Source organism: Hordeum vulgare, chromosome 2H (assembly GCF_904849725.1).
Source record: "Hordeum vulgare subsp. vulgare chromosome 2H, MorexV3_pseudomolecules_assembly, whole genome shotgun sequence".
Taxonomy (NCBI): Eukaryota; Viridiplantae; Streptophyta; class Magnoliopsida; order Poales; family Poaceae; genus Hordeum; species Hordeum vulgare.
In genome coordinates this window covers 634447320-634464100 of record NC_058519.1, presented here as the reverse complement: position 1 = coordinate 634464100, position 16781 = coordinate 634447320, and the positions used below count along the sequence as shown (strand labels likewise).

General features: G+C 43.3%; 1 protein-coding gene across 1 annotated transcript; it reads left to right on the top strand.

Moving 5' to 3' along the window:
* The first annotated feature begins 11913 nt into the window (after window positions 1-11913).
* Window positions 11914-13970, top strand: LOC123431032 (scarecrow-like protein 3). Its single transcript, XM_045114851.1, has 2 exons — window positions 11914-12028; window positions 12471-13970. The coding sequence occupies exon 2, from the start codon at window positions 12478-12480 to the stop codon at window positions 13903-13905; it is 1428 nt and encodes a 475-aa protein (XP_044970786.1). The 5' UTR covers window positions 11914-12028; window positions 12471-12477; the 3' UTR covers window positions 13906-13970.
* Window positions 13971-16781: the final 2811 nt, after the last annotated feature.

The window sequence follows — 16781 nt, the reverse complement described above, 5'->3', positions numbered from 1 at the left end:
GCGCATCCAGGACATGCCTATCTTTGACCACATCCCCATCAAGCCCTCTCATAGCGACACCAACTTATACATGTGGAAGACCTACTTCAACCCATGTTCCACATGTACAACCTTTGTTACCATGTGGACAACATGATCAACCTCCTACACACGCGGGACAACGCTGAGTGGATGGACATTTATGCCACCCTCATTCGATGGTTCTTTCTTGTTATATCTATGGACCGATTCTACACCGTTATGTGTGACGGTAATGACACCTTCACGATGTTGATGAAGATCATAATACTCTTCACCAACAACCGGGTGCAACAGATCGTCTTCCATTCAGTAAGAGTTTTTTAGTCTTCACCAAAACAACTCTTTCATTGGCGATTATAGCATGTGCCTGCTGCGGCAACAAAAGTCCTTCCCTAGAGCGTAGGAATTCTTCTTGTTACTTCACTGGTTTGCGACGGTTTTTCCCTTGAAGAGAAAATGGTGATGCAGCACAGGAGCAGTGAGTATTTCCCTCAGTTTGAGAACCAAGGTATCGAACCAAAAGGAGGGCCTCATCAAGTCCAAAGTACCTGCGCAAAAACAAACAAGCTTGCACCCAACGCTTCAAAGGGGTTGTCAATCCCTTCAAGATTGTTTGCAAAAGTGAGATCTGAAGGCGGAAAGTGCAACGAAGTGAAAAGTGTAAGGCTGAAAATATGGTGTGGAGTAGACCCTGGGGCCATAGTATTCACTAGAGGCTTCTCTCAAAATAGCAAATATTACGGTGGGTGAACAAATTACTGTCGAGCAATTGATAGAACCGCGCAAAGTCATGACGATATCTAAGGCAATGATCTAACATATAGGCATCACGTCCGAGACAAGTAGACCGATAATTTCTGCATCTACTACTATTACTCCACACATCGACCGCTATCCAGCATGCATCTAGTGTATTGAGTTCATGATGAACAGAGTAACACTTTAAGCAAGATGACATGATGTAGAGGGACAATCTCAAACCAATGATGAAAACCCCATCTTTTTACCCTTGATGGCAACAACACGATACGTGCCTTGCTACCCCTTCTGTCACTGGGTGAGGTCACCGCACGATATGAACCCAAAACCAAGCACTTCTCCAATTGCAAGAATCATAGATCTAGTTGGCCAAACAAAACCACAACTCGAAAAGAATTACAAGGATATGAAATCATGCATAAGAGAGATCAGAAGAAACTCAAATAAGATTCATAGATAATCTGATCATAAATCCACAATTCATCGGATCTCGACAAACACACCGCAAAAGAAGATTACATTAGATACATCTCCATGAAGATCATGGAGTACTTTGTATTGAATATCCAAGAGAGAGAAGAAGCCATCTAGTTACTAGCTATGGACCCGTAGGTCTATGGCGAACTACTCACGCATTGTCGGAGAGGTCATGGTGTTGATGGAGAAGCCTTCCGTGTCCGAATCCCCCCTCCGGCAGGGCACCAGGACGTGCCCCAGATGGGTTCTTGCGGAGACAGAAGGTTGCGGCGGCGGAAAAGTGATTACGATGCTCCCCTAATTTTTTGGAAATATTTGGGAATTTATAGGCGCAAGATCTAGGTCAGGGGACCTCCAGGGGGCCCACAAGCCTCCATGGCGGGACCCCCTGGCCGCGGGGTGGGGGCTTGTGGGGCCTCTGGGCTCTTCTGGCTTGGCCCCCAAGCTCTCCGATCTGCTTCCATTCTAGAAAAAATCTTTTCGGGGATTTTCTTCCGTTTGTACTCCATTTCAAAATCTCCTCTGAAAGGGGTCAAAAACATGGAAAAAACAGGAACTGGCACTTGGCATTGAGTTAATACGTTAGTCCCAGAAAATAAATAAAAGGCATGCAAAACATCCAAAGTTTGACAAGATAATAGCATGAAACCATCAAAAATTATAGATACATTGGAGACGTATCAAGCATCCCCAAGCTTAACTCCTGCTCGTCCTCGAGTAGGGAAGTGATAAAGAATGAATTTTTGATGTGGAATGCTACCTAGCATAGTTGTCCTTTGCAACTTCTTTCATGTGGCATGAATATTCATATCCATATGATTCGAAACAATAGTTTTCTATTGATATGAAAACAGTAATACTTCAAGCAAACTAGCAAAGTAATCATGAACTTTCAAAATAACAAGGCCAAAGAAAGTTATGCCTACAAAATCATATAGTCTAGCTATGCTCCATCATCCTCACACAACTAATGTAAATCATGCACAACCCCGGAATTGGCCAAGTAATTGTTTTCGCAATCTTACTTTCTCAAACTTTTTATAACTATCGCGCAATACATGAGCGCGAGCCATGGATATAACACTATAGGTGGAATAGAGTGTAGTGGTGGTTGTGAGACAAAAAGGAGGAGAAGGTCACATTGACTTGGCATATCAATAGGCTATGTAGATGCCCATTAATAGATATCAATGTGAATGAGTAGGGATTGCCATACAAGAGATGCACTAGAGCTATAAGTATGTGAAAGCTCAAGGGAAAACTAGTGCGTGTGCATCCAACTTGCTTGCTCACGAAGACCTAGGGCAATTTTGAGGAAGTCCATCATTGGAATATACAAGCCAAGTTATAAAACAAAGATTCCCACTAGCATATGGTAGTGACAAAGCAAGAAGCTCTCAATCACGAAGAACATGGTGCTATTATGAAGCACAAGTGTGGAAAAAGATAGTAGCATTGTCCCTTCTCTCTTTTTCTCTCATTTCTTTTTTTTATTTGGGCTCTTAGGCCTTTTTTCCTTTTCTTTTTTAGTTTGTTTTTGGGCTCTTTGGCCTCTTTTTTTATTTCCTCACATGGGACAATGCTCTAATAATGATGATCATCACACTTTTAGTTACTCAAAGCTCAAAAATCACAATGATGATGACTCCATAGGAAATGCCTCCGGCAGTGTACCGGGATGTGCAACGATCTAGTATGATCATGCAATGGCAATATGAAAGTGACGGCACAAGTCATGAGACGGAACAGTGGTAGTTGGATGGCAATATATCTCGGAATGGCTATGAAAATGCCATAGTAGGTAGGTATGGTGGCTGTTTTGAGGAAGGAATTTGCTGGGTTTGTGCACCGACGAGAATTGCGCGGCGCTACAGAGGCTAGCAATGATGGAAGGTGAAAGTGCATCTATACCATGGACTCAACATTAGTCATAAAGAACTCACATACTTGTTGCAAAAGTTTTTATTAGTAATCGAAACAAAATTCTAAACGCATACTCTGAGGGGAAGGGTTGGTAGGTGTAAACCATCGCGCGATCCCGACCTCAACACAAAGGATGACAATCAATAGATCAATTATGCTCCGACTTCCTAACATAGCGGTTCACCATACATGCATGCTACGGGAATCACTAACTTCAACACAAGTATTTCTAGATTCACAACACCCTACTAACATAGCTTTTAATATTACCGAATCCGTGTCTCAAAACTAATTGAGAGGAATCGAAACTTCTCTTTCTACTCAATGCACATGAAGATGGAGCTTTTTGCATCCTCTTTGGGTACCTAGCACATGGGACTTCTTTCATAGCATAAGCCAACTACCAAATCACGCATCGTCGTGCTCTAAAGATATAAGTGAAGCACAAGAGCAAAAGTATCTAGCTCAAAAGATATAAGTGAAGCACTAGAGGAGAAGTATCTAGCTCAAAAGATATAAGTGAAGCACAATGAGCATTCTAGCAAAATCACGATGAGTGTATGTCTCTCTCTCTCAAAAAGGTGTGAAGCAAGGATGATTGTGACACAACAAAAAGAAAAGACTCCTATGATACAGGACGCTCCAAACAAAACACATATCATGTGGTGAATAAAAATATAGCTCCAAGTAATGTTACCGATGCATTGAAGACGAAAGAGGGGGTGCCTTCCCGGGGCATCCCCAAGCTTAGGCTTTTTGGTGTCCTTGAATTTGGCTTGGGGTGCCTTGGGCATCCCCAAGCTTGAGATCTTTCCACTCCTTATCTCTTTGTCCATGAGAACGTCACCCAAAACTTGAAAACTTCACAACACAAAACTTAAACAGAAACTTGTGATAACATTAGTACAAGAAAACAAACTACCACTTCTTTTGGTACTGTAGAAAACTTTAATTCCATCTATATTGATGATGAGCTACTGTATTCTCACTTTTCCATGGCTAGTACCCCCCATACTAACCATAGTTTTATCAAAACAAGCAACCAACTCAATAAAAACAGAATCTGTCAAAAATAGACCAGTCTGTAGCAATCTGTATACTTCGTATACTTATGGTACCTCAAAAAATCTGAACAATTACGACGGTCTAGGGAAAAAAGCATATCAATCAGAAGCAAAAAGAATCAACTGAAAATCTCTTTCTGAATAAAAATGAAAAATCATCTCGTGAGCGAAAAGTTTCTGTCTTTTTCCAGGAAGATCAAACAACCATTACCAAGACCAATCATAAAGGTTTTGCTTGGCTCAAACACAAAAAACACAATCACAACAGAATTGTGAAAGTGTGGACGCAACAAAATAGAAAGAAAAAAGATAAATTCATTGGGTTGGCTCCCAACAAGTGCTATTGTTTAATGCCCTTAGCTAGGCATAGTAGCGATAGAATCACATATCGTCGTCTTTGGTGCTCAAACCATAAGTAGCCCTCATCATGGATTCATAAGACAATCTTATTTTCTTTCTAGGAAAGTGTTCCATGCCCTTCCTTAAAGGAAATTGAAATCTAATATTCCCTTCCTTCATATCGATGATAGCACCGATAGTCCTTAGGAAAGGACTACCAAGAATAATAGGGCATGTAGGATTGCAATCAATGTCAAGCACAATGAAATCCACGGGTACATAGTTCCTATTTGCAATAATAAGAACATCATTGATCCATCCCATGGGTTTCTTGATAGTAGAATCAGCAAGATGCAAATTAAGAGAACACTCTTCAATCTCATTAAAACCCAGAATATCACATAAAGACTTTGGAATGGCAGAAACACCAACACCCAAATCACACAAAGCATTGCACTCGTAGTTTTTGATTTTGATTTTGATGGTAGGTTCCCACTCATCATGAAGCTTTCTAGGGATAGAGACTTCCAATTCAAGTTCACATCAACATCAAAGCATCAAAGTGATTGCGATGCTCCCCTGATTTTTTTGGGAATATTTGGGAATTTATAGGCGCAAGATCTAGGTCAGGGGACCTCCAAGGGGCCCACAAGCCTGCATGGCGCGGCCCCCTGGCTGCAGGGTGGGGGCTTGTGGGGCCCCTGGGGCTCTTCTGGCTTGGCCCTCAAGCTCTCCGATCTTCTTCCGTTCCAGAAAAAATCTTTTCGAGGATTTTCTTCAGTTTGGACTCCGTTTCAAAATCTCCTCTGAAAGGGGTCAAAAACATGGAAAAAGCAGGAACTGGCACTTGGCACTGAGTTAATAAGTTAGTCCTAGAAAATAAATAAAAGGCACGCAAAACATCCAAAGTTTGACAAGATAATAGCATGAAACCATAAAAAATTATAAATATGTTGGAGACGTATCAGCGCCTCAAAACCCTCGCGGACGAGATGCCCGACAAGTGTTTTCGGAATCCAACGAGATCCTCCTCTCCGTGCTCACGGTCGACCTCAACAAGGCCTTTTGCAATGGTACATTCAATCTCACCCTCCTCACCACTCCGACCTACCAGAAGGTGGTGGCCTACCTTCCTCTTGAAGAACGGCGAATGAAAAACTCCCATGACCAGGTCAACCACACCGCTCAACACCGCGCATCGCGACATTTCTTGATTAAGCCAGCTTCCGCTTCTCAATTGGATGCCCCATTGTTTGTCTATTGCGAGGGTCATACTATAGCTTACCTACTCCTGTATGTCGAGCACATCATCTTGACGTCATGCACCAATGATCTCCTTCGATGGCTCCCTGATTGTCTTCGTGTCGAGTTCTCCATCAAGGACTTGGGTCCCCTACACTATTTCCTTGGGATATAAGTGGTGCGGCATGTGGACGGCTTCTACCTCCACAAGCGGAATTATGCCCACACCCTACTTGACTATGTTTGAATACTTAATTTCAAACCCGCGGAGACATCGGTGCAAATGAAGGCCAAGATCTCCGCGACCGACGGTTCTATGGATCCAGACACCTCCTTCTACTGCCCTATTGTTGGTGCCTTACAATACTTGACACTCGCTCGTCCAGAGTTACAGTATGTTGTTCACCACGTGTGCCTTCACATGCACTCCTCTCCGTACGCTCATTGGTCCTGGATGAAGAGGATCTTGCGCTACATCCACTACCACATGGATCTTGACATCACCCTGTTGGCCCCTCGCTCCACCAACATTATGCATACTCTGATGCTGATTGAGTTGGTTGTCCCAACACTCGCCTCTCAACCTCCGGATATTATGTCTTCCTTGGGTTGTCACACATCTCATGGCCATCCAAGCGGCAACTCATGATATCTTGTTCAAGCATCGACGCGGAGTCACGCGGATCCATCACGAGCTATGTTTCCTCATTAGCAAACGCCAATGTGGTGTATTGCGACAACCTCTTTTCCATGTACCTCTCCGCAAATCCAGGTTATCACCACCGCACCAAGGATATCGAGCTTGCTATCCATTTTGTTTGTGAGCAGGTTGCTCTTGGAAATGTTCTAGTTCTTTGTGTACCCATGAATGAACAATGAATATTATGATGAAAGGCTTGCTGACCTCCACATTCGAGGATTCCCGTCAAAGTTTGCATCGTTTGCATCGACGCTCGGACTGTGTGTGTGTGTGGGGGGGGTGAGCGATGCTTGTGCATGGCCCATGCACGTAGGACTTTCCTTTTTTTTTTTAAAAACCTCCCACTTACCCACCAAGTAAATCCTTTGTAACAAGGATCATAGATGCGGACAATAGGAGTCTTGTCCATGCTATGTATGGGCACCTTATGTCGTGAATACAATTGCATTGCAACAAATCATTTTTCTACATATATCATCATCTAACATTCCAAGTATAGTAATAGGGTTTACATGTCATCATTTAACGTCGCTTTGATTTGTTCTGAAACCCTAAATATCTTGTAAAGAAGACTTGATGCACCACTAGTTTGTTACATGTCATTGAAATTCGCCAAATCTACCCAATCATTTTGACAACATACATCAACCGTTTTATCATCAACTAGTAGAAACACAACTATAGAACCAACCAAAATTGTAAAGAATTAAATAACTTTATTGTTCATGGCATATAGCTGATGTGAGAATCTTGTCGCAAACACAAGACTACATGCTTGACTAATCGCAAATGAGAAATGTTGAGCAACCATCCATGATGTGCGCTCATCGTAAGAGATCACAACCAGGTTTTCAACCATCCACTGATTCACATTCACATATGATACATCCATATATCACATTCATACATTCACTTTCACATATGTTACATCCATATAGCACACCTATTCATCAAAAAGATAAAGTAATAGGTAGCATTTATATATGAACCAAAATAATACATTGACTATTCCGTTTTGGCCATCTATACAAGAACCAAGAAAATAGTTAGACCATTCATATATGAATCAACAAAACTGATATACGAAAACAAAATAATCAATGATACAATTGCCTCTCTCGTTGGTCATCACGTGCATTCATTTGGTTCACTACCAAAGGAACATCAGTTGGGCATTGAAGCCTCTCCATTTTAACGAATTTGGTTCTTTTTGATATCTTTAGTTGCTCATTGTTCATAGGATATAAGGAGTTTTGTTTTATTACTAACAGATCTAATGAGACATAGTGTTTTATTGGCAGTTAATCTGAAAAAGGGTGTACTACAATGGTTAGATAATAAATACATAGATGATAAATAGGAATTTAATTGTACATGAAAGAATTTTAAAACATACCTCATATTGATGAAGGGCTCTGCTTCATGATCGTCAAGCGGAAGATGGTACACCACACAAAATCCATGGATCTTCGGTGTTTACACCATTTGTGTGATGTTCAATATGTCCACGCATGATTGTGGGGTGGAGGGGTGGTGTTTGGTAGATGAAGAGAGTGATAGGAAGGGATCATCACAATGAAAGAGGAGCGCATGGAGGGGAGCGGAGGTCTAGAGGTTGAGGTAATAATTCAGATGGGAGTGGTCTGTGTGGGTGGAGGGTTGGTGGTAGGACATGGAGAGAGAAGAGAGAGAGAGATAGGTTAGTGTTTTCTTGTTTAGATCAGGACATGGTAGGAGAGTGAGAAGTGTTAGGGTTATTGAGGAGTGATAGGGTTCATATGTCACCTAGGAAATTTGCACATGCTTATTAAGTATTACCGGTGTTCTATAATCTGCACTGAGTGGGCTAGCCTTTGGGTCCAATTCTTTACAAAAACACATAGTTGAGTCTCCTTTCCTATAGTTATTTCTCACTCATTGTTTATTTTTTGAGAGTAAGGCAATGGCATACCATAATTTTATAGAAAGGACAATAGAGTTTACAAGACACCAATTAGAATGCGAACATTCCAATTGGCGGTTTACACTGACACCAGCAAAGAAACAACAAGGCTACTCTCTCACAGAAGGATCTAAACCTCCTACACCAAATCTGTCGAGCTTCCAATCCTTGATCTCGTCGAGCACGAGCCTCATCAATTGCGAGGGGGTTTTCCGGTTATTTGTCTTGTTAAAATCTCTGGCGTTTCTTTGCTTCCAGATCACAAATGAGTCGAAGCCATGGAGGGTTCTCCCCGAGAAGAGCCTCCTATGATCGAACCACCAGTCTGTGAATGTACCAGGTGGGGCGGGGGTAGGATGTTGAGGTTGAGGATCTGAAAGCATCCGTGCCAAACTTCTCTTGCATAAACGTTGTGGCAGATGATGTGGTCAATGATGTCTTGGTCTTGTAAGTAGGAAAAGCAAGCGGATGCTTTGTCTTGTAGCCCTTGTCTGGCTCTCTTGTGAGATGTCCGAAGCCTGTATTGCAACATGAGCCAAACAAAAAAATTGCAGTTTAGGGAAGCCCAACTCATCCAGATGCACTATGACGTGATAGCTCTCTCCTTTCGCATGCACATTTTGTTATAGGTAGCCGTAGTAGTGTAGACTCCTGTCGCCTGAGCAGGCCAGTGGAATTGGTCTTGCCCATCCTCATTCCTTGGGATAGTGGAGATTGCAAGGCAAAGGTTAGCGATCTGTATGTGCACAATGAAGTTAATATCTCCAGCCACATCCTCGGTCCAAGCATTGTTTATCATCGCTGGCTGGACAGTCCTGGAGTTGCGCGCCCTCGTGGCAAAAGCTTCCAAGGGTCAGGTGCAATCTTGCCCACCGTGAATCCATGCAGCCACCTATCCTTCCAGAAAAGGATATTTTCTCCATTACCAAGAGAGATCTTGCCCATGCTATTGAAGACGAGCTTGGCCTCCTTGTCGTCAACCATTTGAATCCCCTGCCAAGGCCTGCTAGGGTCAGTTCTTTGGAGCCACTCCTATCTAACAAGGAGCGCAATGGCGCGCACACGGAGGTCCTTCACACCCAGGCCTCCTAGACAAGTTGGGAGGCACACCTTTTCCCATGCCACGAGGCAGAGCCCACCATTAGCTTTCTCCTTGCGAGCCCAAAAGAAGACCTTCAACCACTTGTCAATCTCCTCAAAAACCCAGGTTGGCGCATTAAGCATGAGTAGCTGGTGAACAGGTCTCGCGGAAATTACCGACTTCACGAGGATCAACCGTCCCGGTCTTTGAATGATTCCTCGCTGCCATGCCGGAATAAGCTTTCTGACCTCATCAAGAAGTGGCTGCCATTGTGCGCGGGATAGCTTCCTGATGGCCAGCGGGATTCCCAGATATTTGCAGGGGAAATTACTCAGCCTGTAGTGCAACACGTCCGTCACCCGTAATCCATCTTCTTCAGTGCCCCTGATAAGAATGGTCGCCGATTTGGTGTAGTTGATACAGAGACGTGAAGCTTCACCAAAAATGTCAAGCAGCTCTCTCACGCATATGAGGTCCGGATGCGAAGGCCTTATAAACATAGCCACATCATCGGCATAGACAGAGAGTCTTTGAAGTGGGGAGATTCCTCGAAAGGAGCTTAGAATGCATACCTCCGTTGCCTTGCATAAGATCGACGAAAGCGCATCCATGGCGATCATGAATAGGAGAGGGGAGACCGGATGTCCTTGTCTCAGCCCTTGTGCATGGGCAATAGATCTACCTGGGACACCGTTGACAATGATTTTAGTGCTCGCTGTGGATAGGAACATGGACATCCCGTGCGGTGAGGGGTCTTTTTAGAGGTGATGTGTATTAGTAAGAGCGTGAAAACTCCATAATAAGCATGTCTGCGTTGATGGACATTTATGCAATATGGAAAAAAATGGTATGGATATTTATGGGAGCTACAATAACAAAACATGATGACTTGTTAATGATCGAGAAGATCAACAACCAACGAGAGATCTCCTTGAGCCAATTGAGGCTTTCTATTTCTTGGTTGTCTAGGATATGAGTACTAGGTAGTGCGTGACTAGTCTCTGTTGTAATGGTTGAACATCTTCACACCCTTTCCACAGGGTAGAAAAAAAGACTTAACTTCCTCTATAGTTACTTTAAAAAGGCTCTATATTGTGAGAATGAAAAACCTATGGTTGATGACATTGCCATTTATGTATTGTGAAACATCTATACCTTAACGTACAAACATTTTAGTGAGTTGCTATTATGACTCGTCAATAGCCATGAATGGTGCCAAGCAACCGAGGTTTTCCTCTCAGCCTCCATGAAGCTTTGCCATTTCCATGTCCTATGGGGCAACCTCTTTTTTTCCTTCAATGCACGTATGCTTGCTCTTGTCCGTTCGAACTGTTTTTGACTATAATAGATTGATATATCTCATTCCTCTCTTTTAGAAAAGCAAATGGGAAAGATTGTCGTGTATGCATGCAATAAAGATGTAGTTAATGTGTAGCCACGCAAAAAAAATGCATGATTGATTTAACGTGCTTCAAAAAATATGTTACACATAAAGACCAAATTTGATTGATCACATGATGAGTTGTTTTCATGGTTTGTTGAGCTTGTTTATTGTGAAAGAAAAACAAATCTTCTTTATACCGTTTTACTAGGAATCTTAGGTACGACTTTTTGTTTTGGATGTGTTCACTAAACTATGTATATATATGCCGTGAATTAATACTACTTATATACTACATTCAACCACCGTTACTCCATCATCCAAAAGAACAAGAAAATGTTGACTTTTCATATTCCGACAAAACTTTGATTAAATTTTTTAGTGGAACTGTCAAAAGAGAAAATGACTTTGCAAGAGAACTATAATAATATTGTTGTTGCAGGCTCGATGCCCATCATTTTGCATCTACTATCTACTACTACTTATAAAAGCATGATTTTGGTGAATCCGAAGATCTCAGTCATTCAACTAACTATATGCAAGGACCCATCTTGATCAAGTGATATGTATCAACATTAATTGCAATTGTGTGGAGGCAACACTAATTGCATCAATGCTAGTTAACCTTGGCAATGAAAACAATTATAATTATTTATAAACAACATTAATCTAGTACTACTTATAAACGAACTAGTTTGGTGAATCCAAATGATCTGAGCCATAGGATCACCTATATCTATCCAATGACCAATGTTGCTCGAGTGATGTATCAACATTAATTGCAATTGTCTGGAATAAAATTAATTACATTATGGTAGTTAATGATGGAAATGTCAATAATTACTATTATTTAGAAAGACCCTTAATTGTAATCAATATTGGAAATAGAATTAATGGTTGTGCTAGGAAGCTAAGATCGGAATGTGCAATATATATTCGAGCGGACAAACGATGGGGGTCATTGTATGCCAAGATATGCGACAGATCTAAAGTACCCACAACAATAACGATACACTACATATAGTTCATATTTTTGAACAACCATGCCTTACTGAACATCGATGCAGCTATAGGGAAGTTACAAGTGGAAGAAGAAGAGGTAAAGCTCCTCAACATACTATCAAATTGACCCACATGCACGTGCGTGATTACGTGTGTATCAGAGGTCAGAGCTTTAAATCGTTAATTTCGCACTTAATTATACGAGTTATATTTATGAAATGGGGTATAGTATATATTTCGGATTGTTCGCACGCACTATCGGTCAATCGATCATATCATTTCCTAGATGGAATGGGGTGTAGGCACGTTAATTCGAGCAGCTAGGAAGAACACGGGCCAATTTTTGCAATCGCTTGCCATTAAATATAAGATTACTACAATTATGAGATCAAAGAAATTGGTAGCGCATAGAATGTGGAGCACCTACTTTTACATATTTAAGCCCCTCGTATGTACGTGATGTCATTATTTATATATGTTTTGTTGTTTTTCGCATGTTGTTTACTACTAATATTCAAATCCATGATTCATGTGTGCAGATCGATCATGAATCCCGAGAACAGAGGTCAAGAGACGACCGGGCCAGTGTATGATCCGACACCTCTAAGGACAGCGTGGTCGGTGGATCTGGGAAACGGACTGAACGGGACATTCGTACGCTCCAACATCAATGGTACTACGGCATTACTGCTGCAGGCGTTGAGGTCGGCAGCGGCTCCTACTCCGACGGCACCTGCACCCCAGAATCAGTACGAGAAGCGCGCGATACACCTTATCACGCTTCTACATTCCTGCGCCGCCGCGCTCGCCCAAGGGGAGACGGAGCTGGTAAACAAGGGTCTGGAGAGGATATGCAGCAGTCTCGCATCGGACGACGGCGGGCAGCTGCACCGGCTCGCGTCTTCGTTCGCTGATGCTCTGGCGCTGCGCATGGTCCAGCCATGGCAGGGCGTGTGCCGCGCCCTCCAGCTGCAGAAGACTACGCCCGCACCGTCGGCCGCCGCGGCGCGCCGCTACTTCACCGAGATGTGCCCGTTCCTCCGTCTCGCCGGGACAACGGCGAACTACGCCATCATCGATGCAGCTCGGACGGTCAGGAATGCCGTGCTCCACGTCGTCGATCTCGGCGGCGCTGATCCCGCTCAGTGGCTTCTGCTCCTCCGCCTCTTTGCCAAGCGCCCCGGGGCGGGCGCACACGACCAAATCCTCCGTCTGACCATCGTCAATGAGGACAACGAGTTCCTGTCCGGCACCGCTGCGCTCCTCGCTAGGGAAGCCAAGATCCTTCACATTGCCTTGCAGTTCCACCCGGTGAAACTCCATATCGATCAGCTGCTAAGCATCGACCGCCTCGGTGTCAGGGGCGGCGAAGCACTGTTCATCGTCTCTACCCTACAGCTGCACCGTCTGCTCGCCGACGGGTTTGCAGAAGTGGCTGCTCGTCCTGACGACAGGAAAGGAAAAAGGCAGGTGCAGGCGCATGCTACCATGACGAGGGCCGACGCGCTCCTCCGCGACCTAGCTGGTCTATCGCCCAAGCTTATGGTGGTGACGGAGCAGGAGGCCGACCACAACGGCGACTTCAAGGCCCGGTTCGAGAACGCGCTCAATTACTACGGGGCCCTGTTCGACGCCCTGGAGGAGAGCGTACCTGCGCGCGGGTCAGCACTTGAGCGGGCGGACGTTGAACGGTGCCTGCTCCTGCAAGAGATCAGGGATATCGTTGCCTGTGATGGCGCGCAGCGCCGGGAGCGCCACGAGTGGATGGTGAAGTGGGCGGACCGGATGCAGGCCGCCGGATTCGAGCCTGTGGCGATGAGAGCTGACACAGTAGCGCAAACGGTGATGCTGGGGCAGATGCTGGCCGGCTGCAGTAGGGCGTACAGGGTTATTTCCAGTGAGAAGGATGTGTGCTTCTTCATCTGCTGGCGCGACATCCCGATGTTCTCCGTCTCGACCTGGCGTGCGGTGTGACCAGATATTGTGGCATGTGACCTCGGCAGATTTCTCAATTCATTGCAATAATTTCATGCATTTGATGCATGTGTTTTAGTTAATTGCCTGAACTTCTTGTTATCATTTTGAGTTATCGTTGTTATTCTACTGACTGCTAGCTGTTGTTTCATCTTAATTATGCCACAAGCAGAAGTTGGGAAATGTTCAAGACATTTTTGTTATTTTTGTAACATTCAAGACATTTTGGTTATCTTTGAAACATTCAAGACATTTTGAGTTGTTCTTGCTATCGTACTCCTAGTTGCTGGTTCATCTATGCCACAAGCAGAAGTTGGAAGTACAAGGCAATAGTATGATAGCAAGTCAATTACCAGAGAGCGTCTCTCTCTCAAGGACGCGAAGAAATGATAACCTCTTTCTTTGCAATATACTCCCTTCGTTCTTAAATATAATCTTTTTAGAAATTCTACTACAAGACTACATACAGATGTATATGAACATACTTTATATTATAGATTTACTCATTTTGTTTTGTATGTAGTCTTCTAGTGAAATCTTTAAGAAGACTTATATTTAGGAACGAAGAGAGTAGATGATGAAGATTTATACGGATATGCCTACCAGCCTAAATCGCTCTAGAGAAAAATGAGAAGCAAAGACCAAGATCAGGAGATGTGCTTCTTAATACTAGCTGATATCTATTTTGCATCACTATTTCGTAGTAGGGTGTTCCCGATTAGTCTCGTTCTTTTCAATCCCCTCCATGAGAGCCCTAGCGTTGTCATCCCCTAGGGCGACTCGGGCAGCGCCAAATCCTCCCGGCGCAACCCCCTTTCCCTTTGGCTTCTCCCCCCTTCCCTGCCGCCAATTCCTCCCGGCGCAACCCCCTTTCCCTCTGGCTTCTCCCCCCCCCCCCCCCCCACGCGGCCACCCCCTGGGCGCGTCCTAATGGCTGGGAACCATCTCATGGCTCCGTTTAGCGCGATTCCAACACCAAAAAATCCTATAAATACCAAAACAGAAGTTAACCTAGATCTTTCGCTCCACCGCCACAAGCCTATGTAACGAAGAAAACTCATCCTGAGCCATGTTCCGGCACCCTGCCCAAGGGGGCAATCATCACAAGAGGCCATCTTCATCATCCCATTGGTGTCCATGACGAGGAGGGAGTACTTCACCCTCGAGGCTGAGGGTATGACCGAGTAGCTATGTGATCTCTCTCTCTCCTACTCTCTCGCCCTCTCTCTCCCTCTCCCGCTCTCTCTCATGTTCTTGAGATGTCATGATCTTGATGTGTCATGAGCTTTGTTAATATAGTTGGATCATATGGTGTTCCTCCCTTGCTATCTTGATGTCATGAATTGAATCTTTCACTTTGAGGTTTTGTTATTTCGGATTGAATATTGGATTTGAGATCACTTGATGTATGTCTTGCATGTGGATACCCGTGGTGACAACGGGGTATTCTATTGATTCACTTGATATATGTTATGGCATAAACTTGCGGATTTCGGTGACCTTGGGGGATCTATGCACATGGGTTGATACACAATTCATCCTACTTTCTCTGATAGGAATCTTGGGGTACCCTCTGAAGTTATTTGTGTTGGATTGAATATGATGATTCTAAAATTGTTAGATGCATATCGAATAATTGACCCACAGATACTTGTGGTAACATTGGAGTATCTAGGTGACATTATGGTTGATTGATGTGTATCATATGGTGTTGTTTTCGTACAAACTCTAGGGCTGTTTGTGACACCTATAAAAATACCTCAATAGATTGATTGGAATGGAAAACTTTGAAGTGGTTCTACTACCTACAACAATTTCATCTTATGTTCTTCACTACTTATGAACTTTGAAGTAATTATTCTCGCGCGTTGAGGGATGATCATATGATTCTGTTATGTTGGCATTGCTGACAGATTGCACTAGTGAAAGTATAAACCTTAGGCCTTATTTCCAAGCATTTATATAACGATTCACTTACTGTTTGTCACTTGTTACCTTGCTGTTTTTAAATTTCAGATTACAAAAACATATATCTACCGTATTGCACCTATACAATTTACCATTGTATTGGTTGAGTTGGGGACACAAGAGATTCCTTGTATTTGATTGCAGGTTTGTTGAGAGAGACCATCTTCATCCTACACCTCCCACGGATTGATAAACCTTAGGTCATCCACTTGAGAGAAAATTTCTACTGTCCAACAAAACTCTGCAATTGGAGGCCCAACAAAGTCTACAAGAATAAAATTGTGTAGTAGACATCAGGTTTTCCCCAAAGAGGAGGGTAGATGCAGCATAGTAGATATAAGTATTTCCCTCAGTGAGAACCAATGTTATAGTACAAATAGGAGAATGACGCAAACCACCACCAACACCTACACACAAAGAACCGAACACTTGCATCCAACGCGGGCAAAAGAGTTGTCAAACCCCTTGAACTCGTTACTTGCAAGGATTTAATACTGATAGATAGATAATATATATAAACATAAATGAAAATTAAATAATTTGCAACAAGGTAAATTGAGTCTTAGTAAATATATTTGAGTAGACCCGAGGGCTATAGTTTGCGCTAGAGGCTTATCTTTTGAACATAGCATAAGGTGGGTAGATAAATTACTCTTGGGAAATTGACAGAATAGCGCATAGTTATGACATGTTATTCACGGCAATGATCATGTATATAGGCCTCACGTCCACAAACTAGTAGACCGACTCTAGCGAGGATGTACTACTATCACTCCACTCATTGACTGCTATCCAACATGCATCTAGAGTATTACATATGAAACAGAGTAATGCCTGCAGCAAGATGACATGATGTATACAAAGTAAGAGAGGCAATATGTTCAGAACTTGTCGTATATCTTTAATGG